At 39.6% G+C, this 14,210-nt stretch overlaps 1 protein-coding gene across 1 annotated transcript; it reads right to left on the reverse strand.

The window, feature by feature from the left end:
- Positions 1–8,246: 8,246 nt before the first annotated feature.
- Positions 8,247–14,169, reverse strand: lrrc42 (leucine rich repeat containing 42). The gene is made up of 7 exons (XM_053507490.1): positions 13,283–14,169; positions 13,041–13,172; positions 12,819–12,937; positions 12,177–12,262; positions 11,552–11,665; positions 10,300–10,378; positions 8,247–8,608 (listed from the first exon to the last, which is right to left on the reverse strand). The coding sequence occupies exons 1-7, from the start codon at positions 13,744–13,746 to the stop codon at positions 8,331–8,333; spliced, it is 1,272 nt and encodes a 423-aa protein (XP_053363465.1). The 5' UTR covers positions 13,747–14,169; the 3' UTR covers positions 8,247–8,330.
- Positions 14,170–14,210: the final 41 nt, after the last annotated feature.

Below are 14,210 nucleotides of genomic sequence, written 5' to 3' on the forward strand. Positions count from 1 at the left end.
TACAGAGGAAAAGATTAAAAATTCTACAATGTGATTTTTTGGATTGTATTTTTGATTATTATTTTGTCTTTCATAGTTGAGGTATACTCACTTACTCACTCACTCACTTACTCATCTTCTATACCGCTTGATCCTGTATTCAGGGTTGCGGGGGCCTGGAACCTATCCCAGGAGGCTTAGGGCACGATGCGGGGTACAATCTGGACAGGGTGCCAATCCATCGCAGGGCACACACAAATACACACACACACACACACACACTCATTCACACACTATGGGCACTTTGGAAACGCCAATTAGCCTAACCCGTAGATCTTTGGACTGTGGGAGGAAACCGGAGTATCCTAGGTGAGTTATACCTATGATGAAAATTACAGGCCTCTCTCATCTTTTTAAGTGGGAGAACTTGGTGGCTGACTAAATACTTTTTTTTGCCACACTGAATTTCTCCTTTCCGGCATTTTGTTATCTGCTATAGAAACTCTTAAGCCTCTTAAATGTCCCCCTCTCTACTCTCCATAATTTTTACCTTAGAAGCTGTTTTTAGGTCTGAGATGTTTTTATCTTGAAGAATGGAAGAAAAAAGTGTGATCTCCATGACTCAACACAAAAATCAAAGGTTCAAAGCATGCAACCTTGAGGTGAAAGTGCTACATGAGCAAAAGACCTGAACCTCTCGAGCAGTACCTGCAGCATGTTTCGCATTGTGCTGCTGTTACATGATTAAAGGAAAATCTAAGGCCTCTTTAATTAAACCATATCTAAAGAAAAACTTTCTAAAGTGTCCAACACTTTCATGTGTCCAACAGATTTTCTCTCATTAGTGATGCACCTACTGAGGAACCTGAAAGAGCTCTGGTTATAGGAGACTCTATACTAAGACACGTGAAATAAGCTAGGCCTTTAGGGGCGGCAGTGGTTAGGTGTATCCCGGGAGCCAGAGCACTGGACATAACAGGTAATCTTAGGGCTCTAGAACAGCACAGGTTCTCTAAGATAGTGGTACATGCTGGAGCTAATGATATACGCCTTTGTCAGAGGTTAGCAAGGGTAATTTTACAGAGGTGTTTAAACTAGTGAAGGTGATGTCCAAGGAAGTAATATGCTCTGGTCCCATCCTAATGCAACGTGGCGACATAGCTTACAGCAGGTTATGGTCGCTGAACCGCTGGATGTCCAGGTGGTGCTCCGAAAATAATGTGGCCTTCATAGACAATTGGAAGACCTTTAAGGGTACAACTGGCCTGTTAGGGCGGGACAGTGTCCATCCCACTCGGGAAGGTGCTGCTCTCATTTCTTGTAGTATAGCTTATAGTCTCAGAAGAGGTCTAGTTAATCAGTGACAATCCAGAGCCCAGGCCAGGGAGCAGACAGAGAGGCTAAACCAACCAGCTGCTAGTTGCATAGAGTCGTCACTCAGGGTTCATCATGTTGAGACTGTGTCTGTTCCCCAAGTTAAGCAAAAATGTAGAAAGAATCAGGAAGTCTGTTTTAGTAATTTAATTAACATATGGCGCTTTTCCACTACGTGGTACGACTCGACTCGGCTCGGCACGGCTCGGCACGACACCGCACGGCTCAGTTTGACTCAGTTTGCGTTTCCACTGCAGTTTAGTACCGCTTTAGAGTGGCCGTGATTATTCACGTGTCGTCATAGTTGCGCCGCCTCTACTGCCGTGACATCATCTAAACGCGCCACAACAAACACACAACAATGGAGCATATCGACGGAATGGTGTTCTTCATTCTCGGCATGTGGATGTTTTTAACAGCAAGACGGAGTTTGTTTCAAAAGAGGCTGATGGCAGCCAAAGAAAACACAGCTAAAAAAGACAAGAGAGTTTGGGAACTTTTACAACAACACGAAGACACCGACAACTTGTTATCTCGACGACGCACAAGGGTAAGCATCTAAAAAAAAGCTCATCACTAGCTAACTTTTATCACTGTTGCTAAGCATATAATAAACTTAACTGCCAGTGTTACATTAAAATGCAGATTCTGTATATTACAGATCGTGCTTCAGAGTGGTGGGATGTGATTGTTCCCGGTTTCACAAACACTCAGTGGCTGGAGAACTTTAGAATGTCTGAAGAAACATTCATCCACTTATGCAACAAACTGCGTCCAGCGATGGAGCGACGGGACACAAACCTCTGTGTGTGTGTACCTTTAAAGAAAGCTGTAAGCATAACAACTGTGTCGGTGTGTTCAGGAGTTCTGTGCAGCAGCAGAAACCCTGTTGGTCCCAGAGCTAATTCGTTAACCAGCACGCGTAGTTGTTAAAAATGCCTTCGGTCGATTAAAAGGAAGATGGCGATGCATTATGAAAAATGACTGTGCTGTCAACCTTGTGAAGTCCATGGTGCTGACATGTTGTGCTCTACATAACCTTTGTTAGAGTCATGGTGAGGCCTATGAGAATTCTTGGGATCAACCCCCAGCAGCAGAGACTGTGGTGGCAGTGATGTCCGTGCAGGTCTGATGCGTTACTTGAGTAGCTAACTATTCACGTAGCATGTTCTGTAAAGTGTATTATCAATAAATTTTTAAACACCATTTCAAACTTTACAATGTATTCCTTGTTTTTTTTTTGGTTTGTATTGTGGCGGCATTAACCATTTATCTTTATCAGGAGGTACTTTACCTGCTCATACAATAATAAATCTTTAATATAGTCTTGGGCTACATGTATTTGATCAGATTGTTTTTGTTGAAGCACAACACAATTTTACAGGTAAAAATATGACCAGAAAACACTAAAAATCTACAAGGTGCAAAAAGTAAAAATATAAGTAGTGAAAATATAAACTGTAAACTTTAAACAGTGTGCACATGCACGTAGTGCACAACGGACATACAACAGACAAGTAGAACAAAATAAATTTTAACGTTAACAGAAGAAACTGTTAAGTGTGCAGACATGTAGTGCAAACATTATCAAAAAACAAACACCTATGGCATTAGTCAGCAAGAGAGTTCTATTCCCGTCAGCCACTCATTGCCTGGACAAGCATCCCCTTAACATTGAGGAATGCTTGATTGAAAGCAGCCATCTGAGAGTGTTCCTCTGCTCTGTGTTCCTGCTCCCTCGCTTGTTTGGCCTCTTCCAGTGCCATCTGCAAGTGGCGCTCCCTCTAGGCACGGTTCAGCTCCTGCTGCTCAATGTCTGCCACCTGCATCTCTCTTAATGCAGCAAGATGTTCCTGATGGTGCAGGCTCCGTTTTCTCTTGCCTGGACCAAAGCGTAGAAAATTGGAGTGAAAATGAGAGAAATTATTTTTGAAATTCATTTGATGTTACTCAATTACATTTACAGTATCTATGGTATTGTATAGTATTATTTATGGTATTAAACTATTTATGGTAAGCAACAGTAATTCATGAGACACGGTATATAAGGATATATATCCTATATTGTGATATCCTATTTGTACATATTATGATATATGAAGTATCAAATGTGTATTGTACCCGTTAACACACGCTGCGGTGTTGTCGGGGTGATGGTGTTGGCGGGCGTGGTGGAGACGCTGCTAGCACCGCTTGGGAAGAGGAGTCGTCGTCGTTGCATGTAGAAAGTGCAAGTGAATTGATCGTGGACAATGAGTCTGAAACGCAAAGTTTGTCTAATCAGTTGGGAATGCACAAATTACTGCAACACACCAAAAAAAAACATGAACATCATGAACAATAGCACTACCACTGATACATGTTAGCTACTAGGGCTTCGTGCTTCATTAGGCCATGATTTTACAGTCAAATTGCGATATAAAATAAGCATCGATGGTCAATAAAACCAAAAAAAAAAGGATTTCAAGCGTTATAAAAACACAACGTACCATCCTCGATCGTGTTCTCCAACAACAATGGCGTGGCCGAGTCCAGGGCACCCTCCCTTCCTTTGCTCGTTGGTCTGCCTCCGTAGATTGCGTCCATTTGGGCGAACCACTTCCTCGACCGCCTGTTTGAACCACTCCGGCTGTTGTGGTCCTTTATACTTCTGTAGTCGTTCTTTATTTTTTTTTACTTTTTTAACTTGTCCCTACACTGTTTGTAAGTCCGATGGTAGATGTGTGCGGCCAAGAGCTTAGCGACCTCCTGAAAAACTTTTTCATTCCGCGTCGCCCCATCAAGCTCTCGCTGGATCCGCTCCTCAGCTACCAACGAGAGGAACGTCTGTACTTCCTCAATAGACCATGAGACCATTTTTTTCGTTAATACAGTACAAAAAGATGCGTCCAATCCTTCGCTGGCTGTGCTAATAATACTAGCGGGTCTGTTGTGTCTCGTGTCGCAAGTTCAGTGACGCAGTAATGACGATTTTTTCCGGCCAATCAGTGACCAGCAGAGTTTACACGTCACGTTTTGGTAACGGTTCGGCGCGCTTGGAACCTCGGCTGAGGTGGTACTAAAAAAAGGACCAGGTACCAGGTACTGTTCCCAGTGGAAAACCCCCCAAAAGTGAGCTGAACCGAACCGTGCCGTGCCGTACTATGCAGTGGAAAAGCGCCAATAGATACCACAAACTCGGATCACACTGAATGCGCAGCCGGCACCTCTGATCTGAAGCTAGGACTGTTAAAAATTAGATCAAAAACTGTTATTGTTAATGAAATTAACACGGATCAGGAATTTGATATACTCTGTTTAACAGACACAAACCAAACAAGTATGTAGCTCTAAATGAAGCTAGTCCTCCTGGATACAGCTACATACACCAGCCTCGGTTAACTGGTAGAGGAGGAGGCGTCGCAGTTATTTACAATGATAATCTGTGCAAAAACACAGACACAAATTTAATTCATTTGAAGTTCTCTATAGTAACATAACAAATGTAGCTACAAATATGAAGTCAGCTCAGTCGATCATGCTAATTGTCATTTACAGACCTCCAGGGCCGCATTCTGAATTTCTTTGTGAATTTGCAGATTTCCTCTTAAACCTTGTCGTTTCTGTAGACAAAGTGTTAATTGCTGGAGATTTTAATATTCATTTTGTAAATCCAGAAGACCCTCTGAGAACACCATTAATGTCCATACTGGACTCGGTAGGAGTAAATCAGTGTGTAGTAGGACCCACTCATAAAGCAGGTCACACTTTAGATTTAATAATATTTTTTGGATTAGGCATAAGAAATGTATTTACAATTCCACTATCTGAAGTTATCTCGGATCACTATCTTGTCTCAGTTAAAGTGTGTCATAGTGATATTGTACGCACAGCGCCGCGCTACCGCATTAAACGTACATTCATATCAACTACCACACAGTGTTTTATCAGTAATCTCCCAGAGTTACCAACTTTCATTGGATCATCGTCTGACCCCACAAAACTCGATCAGTTCCGTTATACCTTAGATAATGTAGCTCCAGTTAAAAGAAAAATTATTTGAGATAAGAAACTTGCTCCCTGGTATAACGACCACACACGCACTTTAAAACAGATTACTCAAAAATTAGAACGTAAATGGCGTCAAACTAAATTATTAGTATTTCAAATAGCATGGAAAGAGAGCATCCTGAATTACAGAACAGCTCTTAGTGTAGCTAGATCAATGTATCTCTCCACTCTTATAGAAAATAACAAAAATAATCCTTGATTTTGCTATCACCGAAGCAAAATTAACTAGAAATAAGACCACTGCAGTAATCTCCACAAGTGCAGACTTTATGAACTTTTTTAATAATAAAATTGTAAATATCAGGCATAAAATTTAGGGTTTGAAGCCGGACAATGTAATTGATGCAGATGTTAAATTAGCCATGTCAGATCGGAACCTAGAATACTTTACTGCCCTTGAAGAGAATGAAGTAATTTCACTCATCTCTTCTGCAAATTCATCAACGTGTATATTAGATTCTACACCAACACATTTTCTTAAACAGATAGTACCAGCAATAACAGAAGACCCAGAATATTTTAAATTAGCAGTTATTAAACCGATAATTAAGAAACCTGACCTTGACCCCTGTCAGCTGTCCAATTACAGGCCAATATCAAACCTCCCCTTCATCTCTAAGATTCTGGAAAATATAGTAGCAAAGCAGCTGTTCTCATATCAACATAGAAATAGCACACATGAACTGTATCAGTCAGGATTTAGGCCTCATCACAGCATAGAGACAGCACTCGTTAAAGTAGTAAATGACCTCCTATTGGCCTCTGATCAGGGTTGTGTAACCATGCTTGTGTAACTCGACCTTAGTGCAGCTTTTGACACCATTGATCATAGTATTCTTCTTCACAGATTAAAAAATGTAGTAGGAATTAAGGGTACAGCCCTCTCCTGGCTCAGATACTACTTGACCAATCGATATGATTATTCTGCATGCTCTCTAGTGAAGTTTGGTGTTCCACAGGGTTTAGTTTTAGGCCCAGTGCCTTTTTCCCTTTATATGCTTCCTCTGGGCATGTTCCTCTGGTATTAGTTTTCACTGTTATGCTGACAACACACATTTATATGTCTCAGCAAAACCAAATAAGAAAAAACAGCTTACTAAAGTTGAGCAATGTGTGCAGGACATAAGAGATTGGATTCTAATTAACTTCCTTCTGCCTTAGTCCTGATTAGATAGTTCTAGTCATAGGTCTGCATACAACTAGAAGTAAGAATTTTAGATCACACTGTAACTTTAAATGGCCTTTCTGTTCCATCAAGTGCAACAGTAAAAGACCTCGGTGTGATTATAGATTCCAGTCTTTCATTTGAAGCTCATGTAGATAATATTACCAGGATAGCATTCTTTCACCTCAAAAATATTGCTAAGATAAGAAATAAATTGTTGCTAAACAATGCAATAAAACTAGTTCATGCTTTTATCACCTCTAGGTTGGACTATTGTAACGCCTTCCTGTCTGGTTGTTCAACTAGATGCATTAACAAGCTTCAGCTAGTCCAGAATGCAGCAGCGAGAGTCCTCACTAAAACCAGAAGATGCGAGCGCATCACACCTACCTTATCTTCACTTCATTGTCTCCCTGTGAAATTTCGCATTGATTTTAAAATACTACTCTTGACATATAAAGCATTAAATGGTCTCACGCCGCAGTATCTGAGTAAACTGCGTTTTACGATCCACCACGCCTACTTCGATAGCCCCAAAGTTATTGAATAGCCTTCCAAATACTGTTCGGTACTCAGACACAGTCTCAGTGTATCAGTCTAGGCTAAAAACCTATTTATTTAATCTAGCATTTTTATAAATAGATTTGTCTTGGGTAAAGGAGCAGATCTGGGGGACTCATGGACATAGAGTATTATGGTGAACTGGAATGTTTAGATGCTGTCCTCCCCACTCTCATTGATCCCTCAGGCTTGTTGACGGTGAGGTGATTGGTTGCTTTACATCTCAGGGAGCCCTCATGTCTGTGTTTCCTTCTGGCTCTCCCTTTTAGTTATGCTGTTATAGTTCGTCCTGCCAGAGTCTCTGCTTGCACTCTACACTAAATATACATTCACATTATACATTATGTGACTGCTACCATACCTGTTATCTCTCCTCTTCTGCTCTCCCCTCTCCTGTTCTGTCCCCCTCTCTCTCTTCCCTCTCTTTGTCGAGCTACACATGTCGTTCCTGAGCTGCCAGTGATCCAGACTTCCTCTGCCCTCCAGACCTGTCTGACCCATCCTGATGCCCCGCTTTTGATTGGGGATCTCGTCATCTCTTGGAATGTGTATGGGGATGGTTTCACTCTACCATGAAGACAGTTCTGGCCTCGACTGGTGTTGACAGCTGTTTCTCTGAGGACTTGACTTGGCTGCAGTTACTCGATAGTTGAGGACTGGAATTTCCTACAAGTCTACCCAGGTCTCCAATAACTTCCTGGACTCCATATTAAAATCAACTAACATCAACTGTTATAACTGAACTGGCTAACCGCCTAAAACACAGTATGAATGCAGATCAATTCCTGCTTTCTGTTTTACCCGAATGAGGATGGGTTCCCTGTTGAGTCTAATTCCTCTCAAGGTTTCTATCTATTACCATCTCAGGGAGTTTTTCCTTGCCTCTGTCGCCCTTGGCTTGCTCACCAGGGACAAACTGACCATTTTGATTCATGCATACTCACATTCCGTAGAAACTTAAATAATTATTTTGATTGTGTAAAGCTGCTTTGCAACAATGACAATTGTTAAAAAAAAAAAAAAAAAAAAAAAAATGAATTTAAAAATTGAATTGAATAAAGTGAAGAAAATGGAACAATGTGACCTCACTAACAGGATATACTGCGAACATCAAAACGTTTGTTATAGTTATAACATTTATTTATGATTGTTATAAATCTTATAAAAAGTCCATTTCACATGAAGCACACACACACAGAGTTCAGTAACTATTGAGAAGCTCCAGGTCCTCAGCTGATAAAGGAGGCAGAGATGCGGAGCGTTTGGCTGCCGGGGGTGTGTTCACACGTTCCTCCTTTTCTGTTGAAAACTTCCTCTTCTTTCCAGACGATGTGTTTGTGTTTGTGTGTGTATCTGCATTGTGTTGAGACAGTGTGTAAAGGTCCAGCTTGTGAAAGTGAATGATGCAAGTCTTTTCATCAGGTTGCAAATCCTTCTGCGCGGAGTACAAGTTCTCTCGCACAAACTTCTCCCTTCCGTCTAGTGTGAGAGCAAAATTAAAACGATCAGATCCATCCTTATGCATCAAATATGTACTGTACATAAAGCATAAATGTGTATGTGCATTCTATACAGAGTGTGTGAGAGCAGAAATAAAATAAATAGTTAAACACACTGTGTGATGAAGCTAGGGAACAGGTTTCTATTACTTCAGTAAAAGCATGGCTGTTTTTCATCGCTTTTATTCGTCTTGCACCACAGCAATTTAGTACAACACACAGTACAACAGCACGGCTTTACGTGTATCTGTTGATGATCGGTTGATAAAACACTTTGTTTTTTTTCTTTTAACCAGCTATTTTGTAATTAACTATCTTGTATCTACAGTGAAACCTTGGATTGCAAGTAACACGGTTTGCACGGTTTATTTTTTATTTTTTTTTTTGGGGGCTGTGGAACGAATAATTTAAGTTTCTATTATTTCTTATGGGAAAATTAAATTTGGTTTACGAGTGTTTTGGAATACGAGCCCACTTCCAAAATGAATTATGCTCTTAATCCAAGGTTCCACTGTAACTGTGACTGGTGGAGCAGTTACAAGCGACAGTTAGTGTAATTAACACTACTATCACCTCCTGTTAAATTCTTAGCAGTACTCTGTAGCCAAAAGATGAGGAGAATAACCCATGGAGGTGGTGGACAGTCCTGAAAAACTTATCCGATTTACTTTATATTTTTACTTATTCCACTTTAGAATATCAGCTCTGTTAACTTCCAGGTTCCGAGGTTGAATCCCAAATAGCGTTAAATGGATATGTACAGTGTACACTCCCTTGTTCCACATACCATGTAGTGCCCTTAATCAGGAGTTAGGGAGGGATTTGGGATTCAGCCATGTGTTAGACGCTAGTTAGCTTTGTAGTTAAGCGTTAGCCGTGAACAGAACGACACGAACGGTTCAGGGGCGATTCAGAACGACTTAGAAGTGATTAGTGGAGAGACGGCGTGTTGTTTAAGACGACATAACGTTATCAGATGTGTGTTCTCACTGAAAGTGCTTCTGTGACTGGGTGTGAATGTGGGTTTAGTCAGACAGCTGCTCTCTCCTCAGTACTGCGGACCGTACAGACCTACTCTCACCCACGCTGAGACACACAGTTAGTGTCATTAATCACTGGACAACACCTGGGACACGCCCACTCATACATAGAGTTACACCTCACAGTGCTGTTACTGTCTGTTATTAGCACTCGTATAACGCCTCTTGTCCAATCAGGTTACTTGGTCAGAACTAACTGTTGTATGATGCCTTTTTACACAAGTCTATATCCGTTACATTACAGCAGCTAAATTAACCACATAACCGTTACAGGACCTTTAGGTTTTAAATAAACTTCAACTACATTCTGCCTCATTATGTCATCTTAAAAAAAATATTTTTGTGTCAGATTTCTGTTCATTTTGTTAGCTACGTTAGCATCTCCAAAATGAATTTTAGACATTTAGTATGAGATTAATAGACATTAGCATGTGCGTCATTATCTTGTTTAAAAAGTAAATGTGATTTTTTTTTTTTTAGCATGATGGGACTATAATGTAGTATAAAAAAAATAAAAAAGAGAGATAGATTAAGAGAAAGATATATAGAGTATATACTGTATATACACACACACTGTACATACATATACTGTACATACAAAGTATATATAAATTAAACAGGTTCGACTCACAGAACTGCAGAGCATTTGTCCTTGGCTTTGAACTTTTCAAGGGTAATTCTGCAGCTTTTGTTTCCCACTGGTTTATCACCTGCGCAACAAATCAATAAAAACTGGTTAGAAGGAGACAAAAAGTCACCGTTTGATTTTAAGAAGCAGAATAAGACGGTCACTCTTTTAATATACATTCTAGCATTTATTTCAGGTGGTAAATGTTAATATTATATTCTAAATATTTTATAGTAATTTTAAACTAATTACAAAATTTTAATTAATCTTCTATACATATAATAAAACTGTAAAGTTTGTCTGTCTGTACATGAAGATATTTTGCGGAAAATTTTTTTTTGGGGACATGAGATGAGTAATAGAACATATCAAGGTGTTTTTTGGGGGGAATGTTTGTCTGTCTATTTGTTTGTGCATGCATCAATTAAAAACTAATGAAAGTTTTAATCAGGTTTTCACATGTGTATTTGGCTTATCTTGTGGTGACATTTAGGCTTTGTTTCATCGCAATTGGCTCATGGAAAAAAAAAGATATGGTACTTTCAAATTTAAATGTAAAACGCCCTTATATCAAAAAAAAAAAATCAACGTTTAAAAAACTCATTACTTCACCACAAAATTCAACAGATGAGCTGTACATTTTTTAAATTAGAATACAGGATAAAGCGGTATAGGTGATGAGTGAGTGAGTAAGTGAGTGAGTGTATGAGTATGTTTAAATTCCATGTGAACGAAGTCACAGGTACACCAAGTAGTAATCATTTTTAAACATTTGCCTGAAGTACCTTCATGACTTCCCAGAGGGCACACAAAAAACACATGGGAAACACTGTTCTACATTGTTGCTATTTCAGTACTTGCTTCTTCCCAAACTAAACCCAGATATTTGGGCAGGGCTTAAGCATAACGCATACCATCGATTGGTCAAGTACAAACATCACAGATGTCCTGATTAACCAGCGTTGCCAGAGCTGCAGTTTTTCAGCAAATCTGATCTAGTTTTAGAACAAGGTCACAGGTGGATAAAAACATGTCTGAGGGTAAATTTTGTGTTTCGACCTAGATCTTGTTTTAAAGCAGAAGGTGTGGTGTGTTAGTTCAGTGTTACTTGTCTCCTGTCTCTGTAACTGCGCAGTTCTGTGTGCTTTCATTCATCAACCCGAGTTACTCGCTGGAATTCATTCTAATCAAAGGTTCTTCACCCCAGTTCTCCTCCCCAGTGTTTAAAGACGTCCTGGATTGATTGCTGCGTTACCTCTTCGGCCCAGCCCTCGGTTTTACACCCCGAGTGTGTGAAAGTCTGCAGCGGTGACATTGATAAGACCATCGACATCTTATTCCTAAAGAAACTCTTTAGCCGTGTGTCCACCTGAAAGAGGAATATTATTAATGTTATATTCCAGGCAAAATCACAGTATGTTTCAAATAAATATATAGTTATAAACTTCAACAGGTTTAAATACTGAGGACACAAACTAATATCAGTTAATATTATTCCCTTATACAGCGTTTAAAGACTTTTATGTTTTATGTGTTTGTTTTTAATTGAAGATGCCTATTTAATGACTAAATGTTTAAACAATGATGAAATCATTTATTTGTTAAAACAATTGGGAATTTTACAACAATTGGTTTTTAAACATGTAAAAAAAAGGACTGGAATTTTTTTAATAGGCAAAGTCTTCGCAAATACTTCTAAATGAGAAAATGTGTAAAAGCGTCTGAGATTTATAATTATCTTATAATAAGAATGTTTTTTGCACTGAAGCTGACTACAGGTTACACAGTCCTGCGTTCCAGTCTTTAAAAGTTAGCATGGAATGAGACTAGCGTGACTTTCTGCAGTCTGAGAGAGAGAGATAAAGAGAGAGAGCGCTCACCGTGACGTCGGTCTCGGAGATGTTTAGCTTACACAGTTTTTGAAAACATGTTAAATATCCGAGTCCCCTCTCCGTCAGTGGGTTACCTGTTGAAGGAGAAAAAGAGATCAGTGCGAGTGCTTTTAAACGCTTCCTCTCCTCTTATACTGAACTTCCAGCCTCTTAACACACAGTATGAGTGCAGATCAATCCCTGCTATCTGTTATCACCCAGATGAGGATGGGTTCCCTGTTTTTTTTTTTTTTAATTCTACACAGCTGCTTTGCAACGACAACCACTGTTAAGAGCACTACTGTATATAAATTAAACTGAATTGAATTTAAACATTGTTGTATAAATCATCGTTTCCCTTTGAGATTAATAAAGTATTCTATTTATCTATATCTAGAGTTCTTACGTTCAAGCGTGGATGCGTGATGTTTCATTCATCACTGTTCTCTACTAAAATATTTTGTTATTTCCTTTTTTTTTTTTACAGATTTCTCCACAAACATCTCCAGCCAATTTGAACATATCCTCTTTTTTTTTTTTTTTTTTACGTTTGCACAAAAAACGGAGACATTATGACTCCGCCAGCTCTCTGTTACCACATTGTTTGTTTGCATTTTAAGAAAAGCGTATCCGTGTGAGAGCTGAGCGTACTCGACAGGTCGAGGTGTCGCAGGTTCTCCAGGCCTCGTTTCATCACTCTGATCGGCGCCGTCAGTCTCTGCACACCTTTATCTGACAGACAGTTTGCTCCCAAGAACAGCTTTACCAGCCTTCGGTCAGAAAAAAACAACAATATACAAGACGGATAATCATTCATACATTCTTTTAGATTTATAGATGTATGAAATATTCAGTGTTCATAGCCACACTGACCTGGCACAGGCCTGCGATGTGAGGTGACTGAAAACGTCATGGCTGTCACCTAACCTGCATCCGTGGAGGTCAAGGGTTTGCAAACAATGAAAAACTTGAATCTCTTCCATTCTTTCTGAAAGCAAGAGACACCTGAAAAAACAAACAAAAACAATAACAATACTGAGTTAACAATGTGAAAATGAGCTGAACTTCTGGTCATGTTTAGTTTTTCTTTTCATTTTGTTAGTTGTTATTCAGACCTGTCTCTTAAACACAGCGACTTTAACACAAGTTCTCCATAGGCCTCACTAAAGACCCGTAACCCCCTCACAGAGGTAGACGGCTCTGCAAACTTCTGCTTAGCCTCCGCTGCTGTGAACAGCTTATCTGCCATTTGCTCTGGAAAACCGATCAGCGAATCGACATGCTCGATATTATCGGCGATAAACAGTAACGATATATCGAGCAGCGACTTGGCCGTGTAGCGCAGACTTCCTTCGCTGTTGTAGGTGAAGACGAAGTGATCATTTCTCCTTTTACCTTCGGCAGGTGGGAAACCGTCAATGCAGAGCCTGACTGAAAAATCTCTATCGAACAATTTATAAGATTTTGGCCTGGAGTAGAGAGGCACGTTTCCTGAGGTGTTTACGAAGTGGAGTTCTCCTTTTTCACGAACGTACACGCTTTCGAAGTTGTGCTCATTTGACCCGCTTGAATACATCATGATTTATTCGCAATGCCTCTAATTATTATGACATTATTAAACAATTAAATTAAACTCTTGTAAAAAGCATGAGAATGTATGAGAATCTAAATAAAGACCTGTAAAGTTAGCAAAATTAAGCTTTTAACAATATAATTTAATCGTTTATCAAAATCAGACGGAACCAAATAGTTTCCTTTAGTCGTTTCCAGGGAACAAATGTTACTGGAACACTCCAAACATCCGGAAGATTTGGGCTTCAGTCCAAAGTTTTGACGTTAAATGTAAATAATTTAATCCATAGCGGAAAGTCTTTCTATCCTTACACTCTAACGGAACACTTATCATATCCGGAACATAAACATTTAATCACAAAACAGCTACGCTTGAATATATTTTCAGAATAAAAGTACACCACGGCTATTCCACGTGAACAGGCGCACATTTACCACGTTTTCAACAGGTGGCTTATGGGAAATGTAGTT

Source organism: Clarias gariepinus, chromosome 11, assembly GCF_024256425.1.
Source record: "Clarias gariepinus isolate MV-2021 ecotype Netherlands chromosome 11, CGAR_prim_01v2, whole genome shotgun sequence".
Classification (NCBI taxonomy): domain Eukaryota; kingdom Metazoa; phylum Chordata; class Actinopteri; order Siluriformes; family Clariidae; genus Clarias; species Clarias gariepinus.

Coding starts and splice junctions, on each gene's coding strand:
- lrrc42 (XM_053507490.1), bottom strand. CDS start 13,746: ATGATGTATTCAAGCGGGTCAAATGAGCACAACTTCGAAAGCGTGTAC. Junction 13,173..13,282: donor TCGCTGTGTTTAAGAGACAG/GTCTGAATAACA, acceptor TTGTTTTTTCAG/GTGTCTCTTGCTTTCAGAAA. Junction 11,666..12,176: donor TCTCCGAGACCGACGTCACG/GTGAGCGCTCTC, acceptor TTCCTCTTTCAG/GTGGACACACGGCTAAAGAG.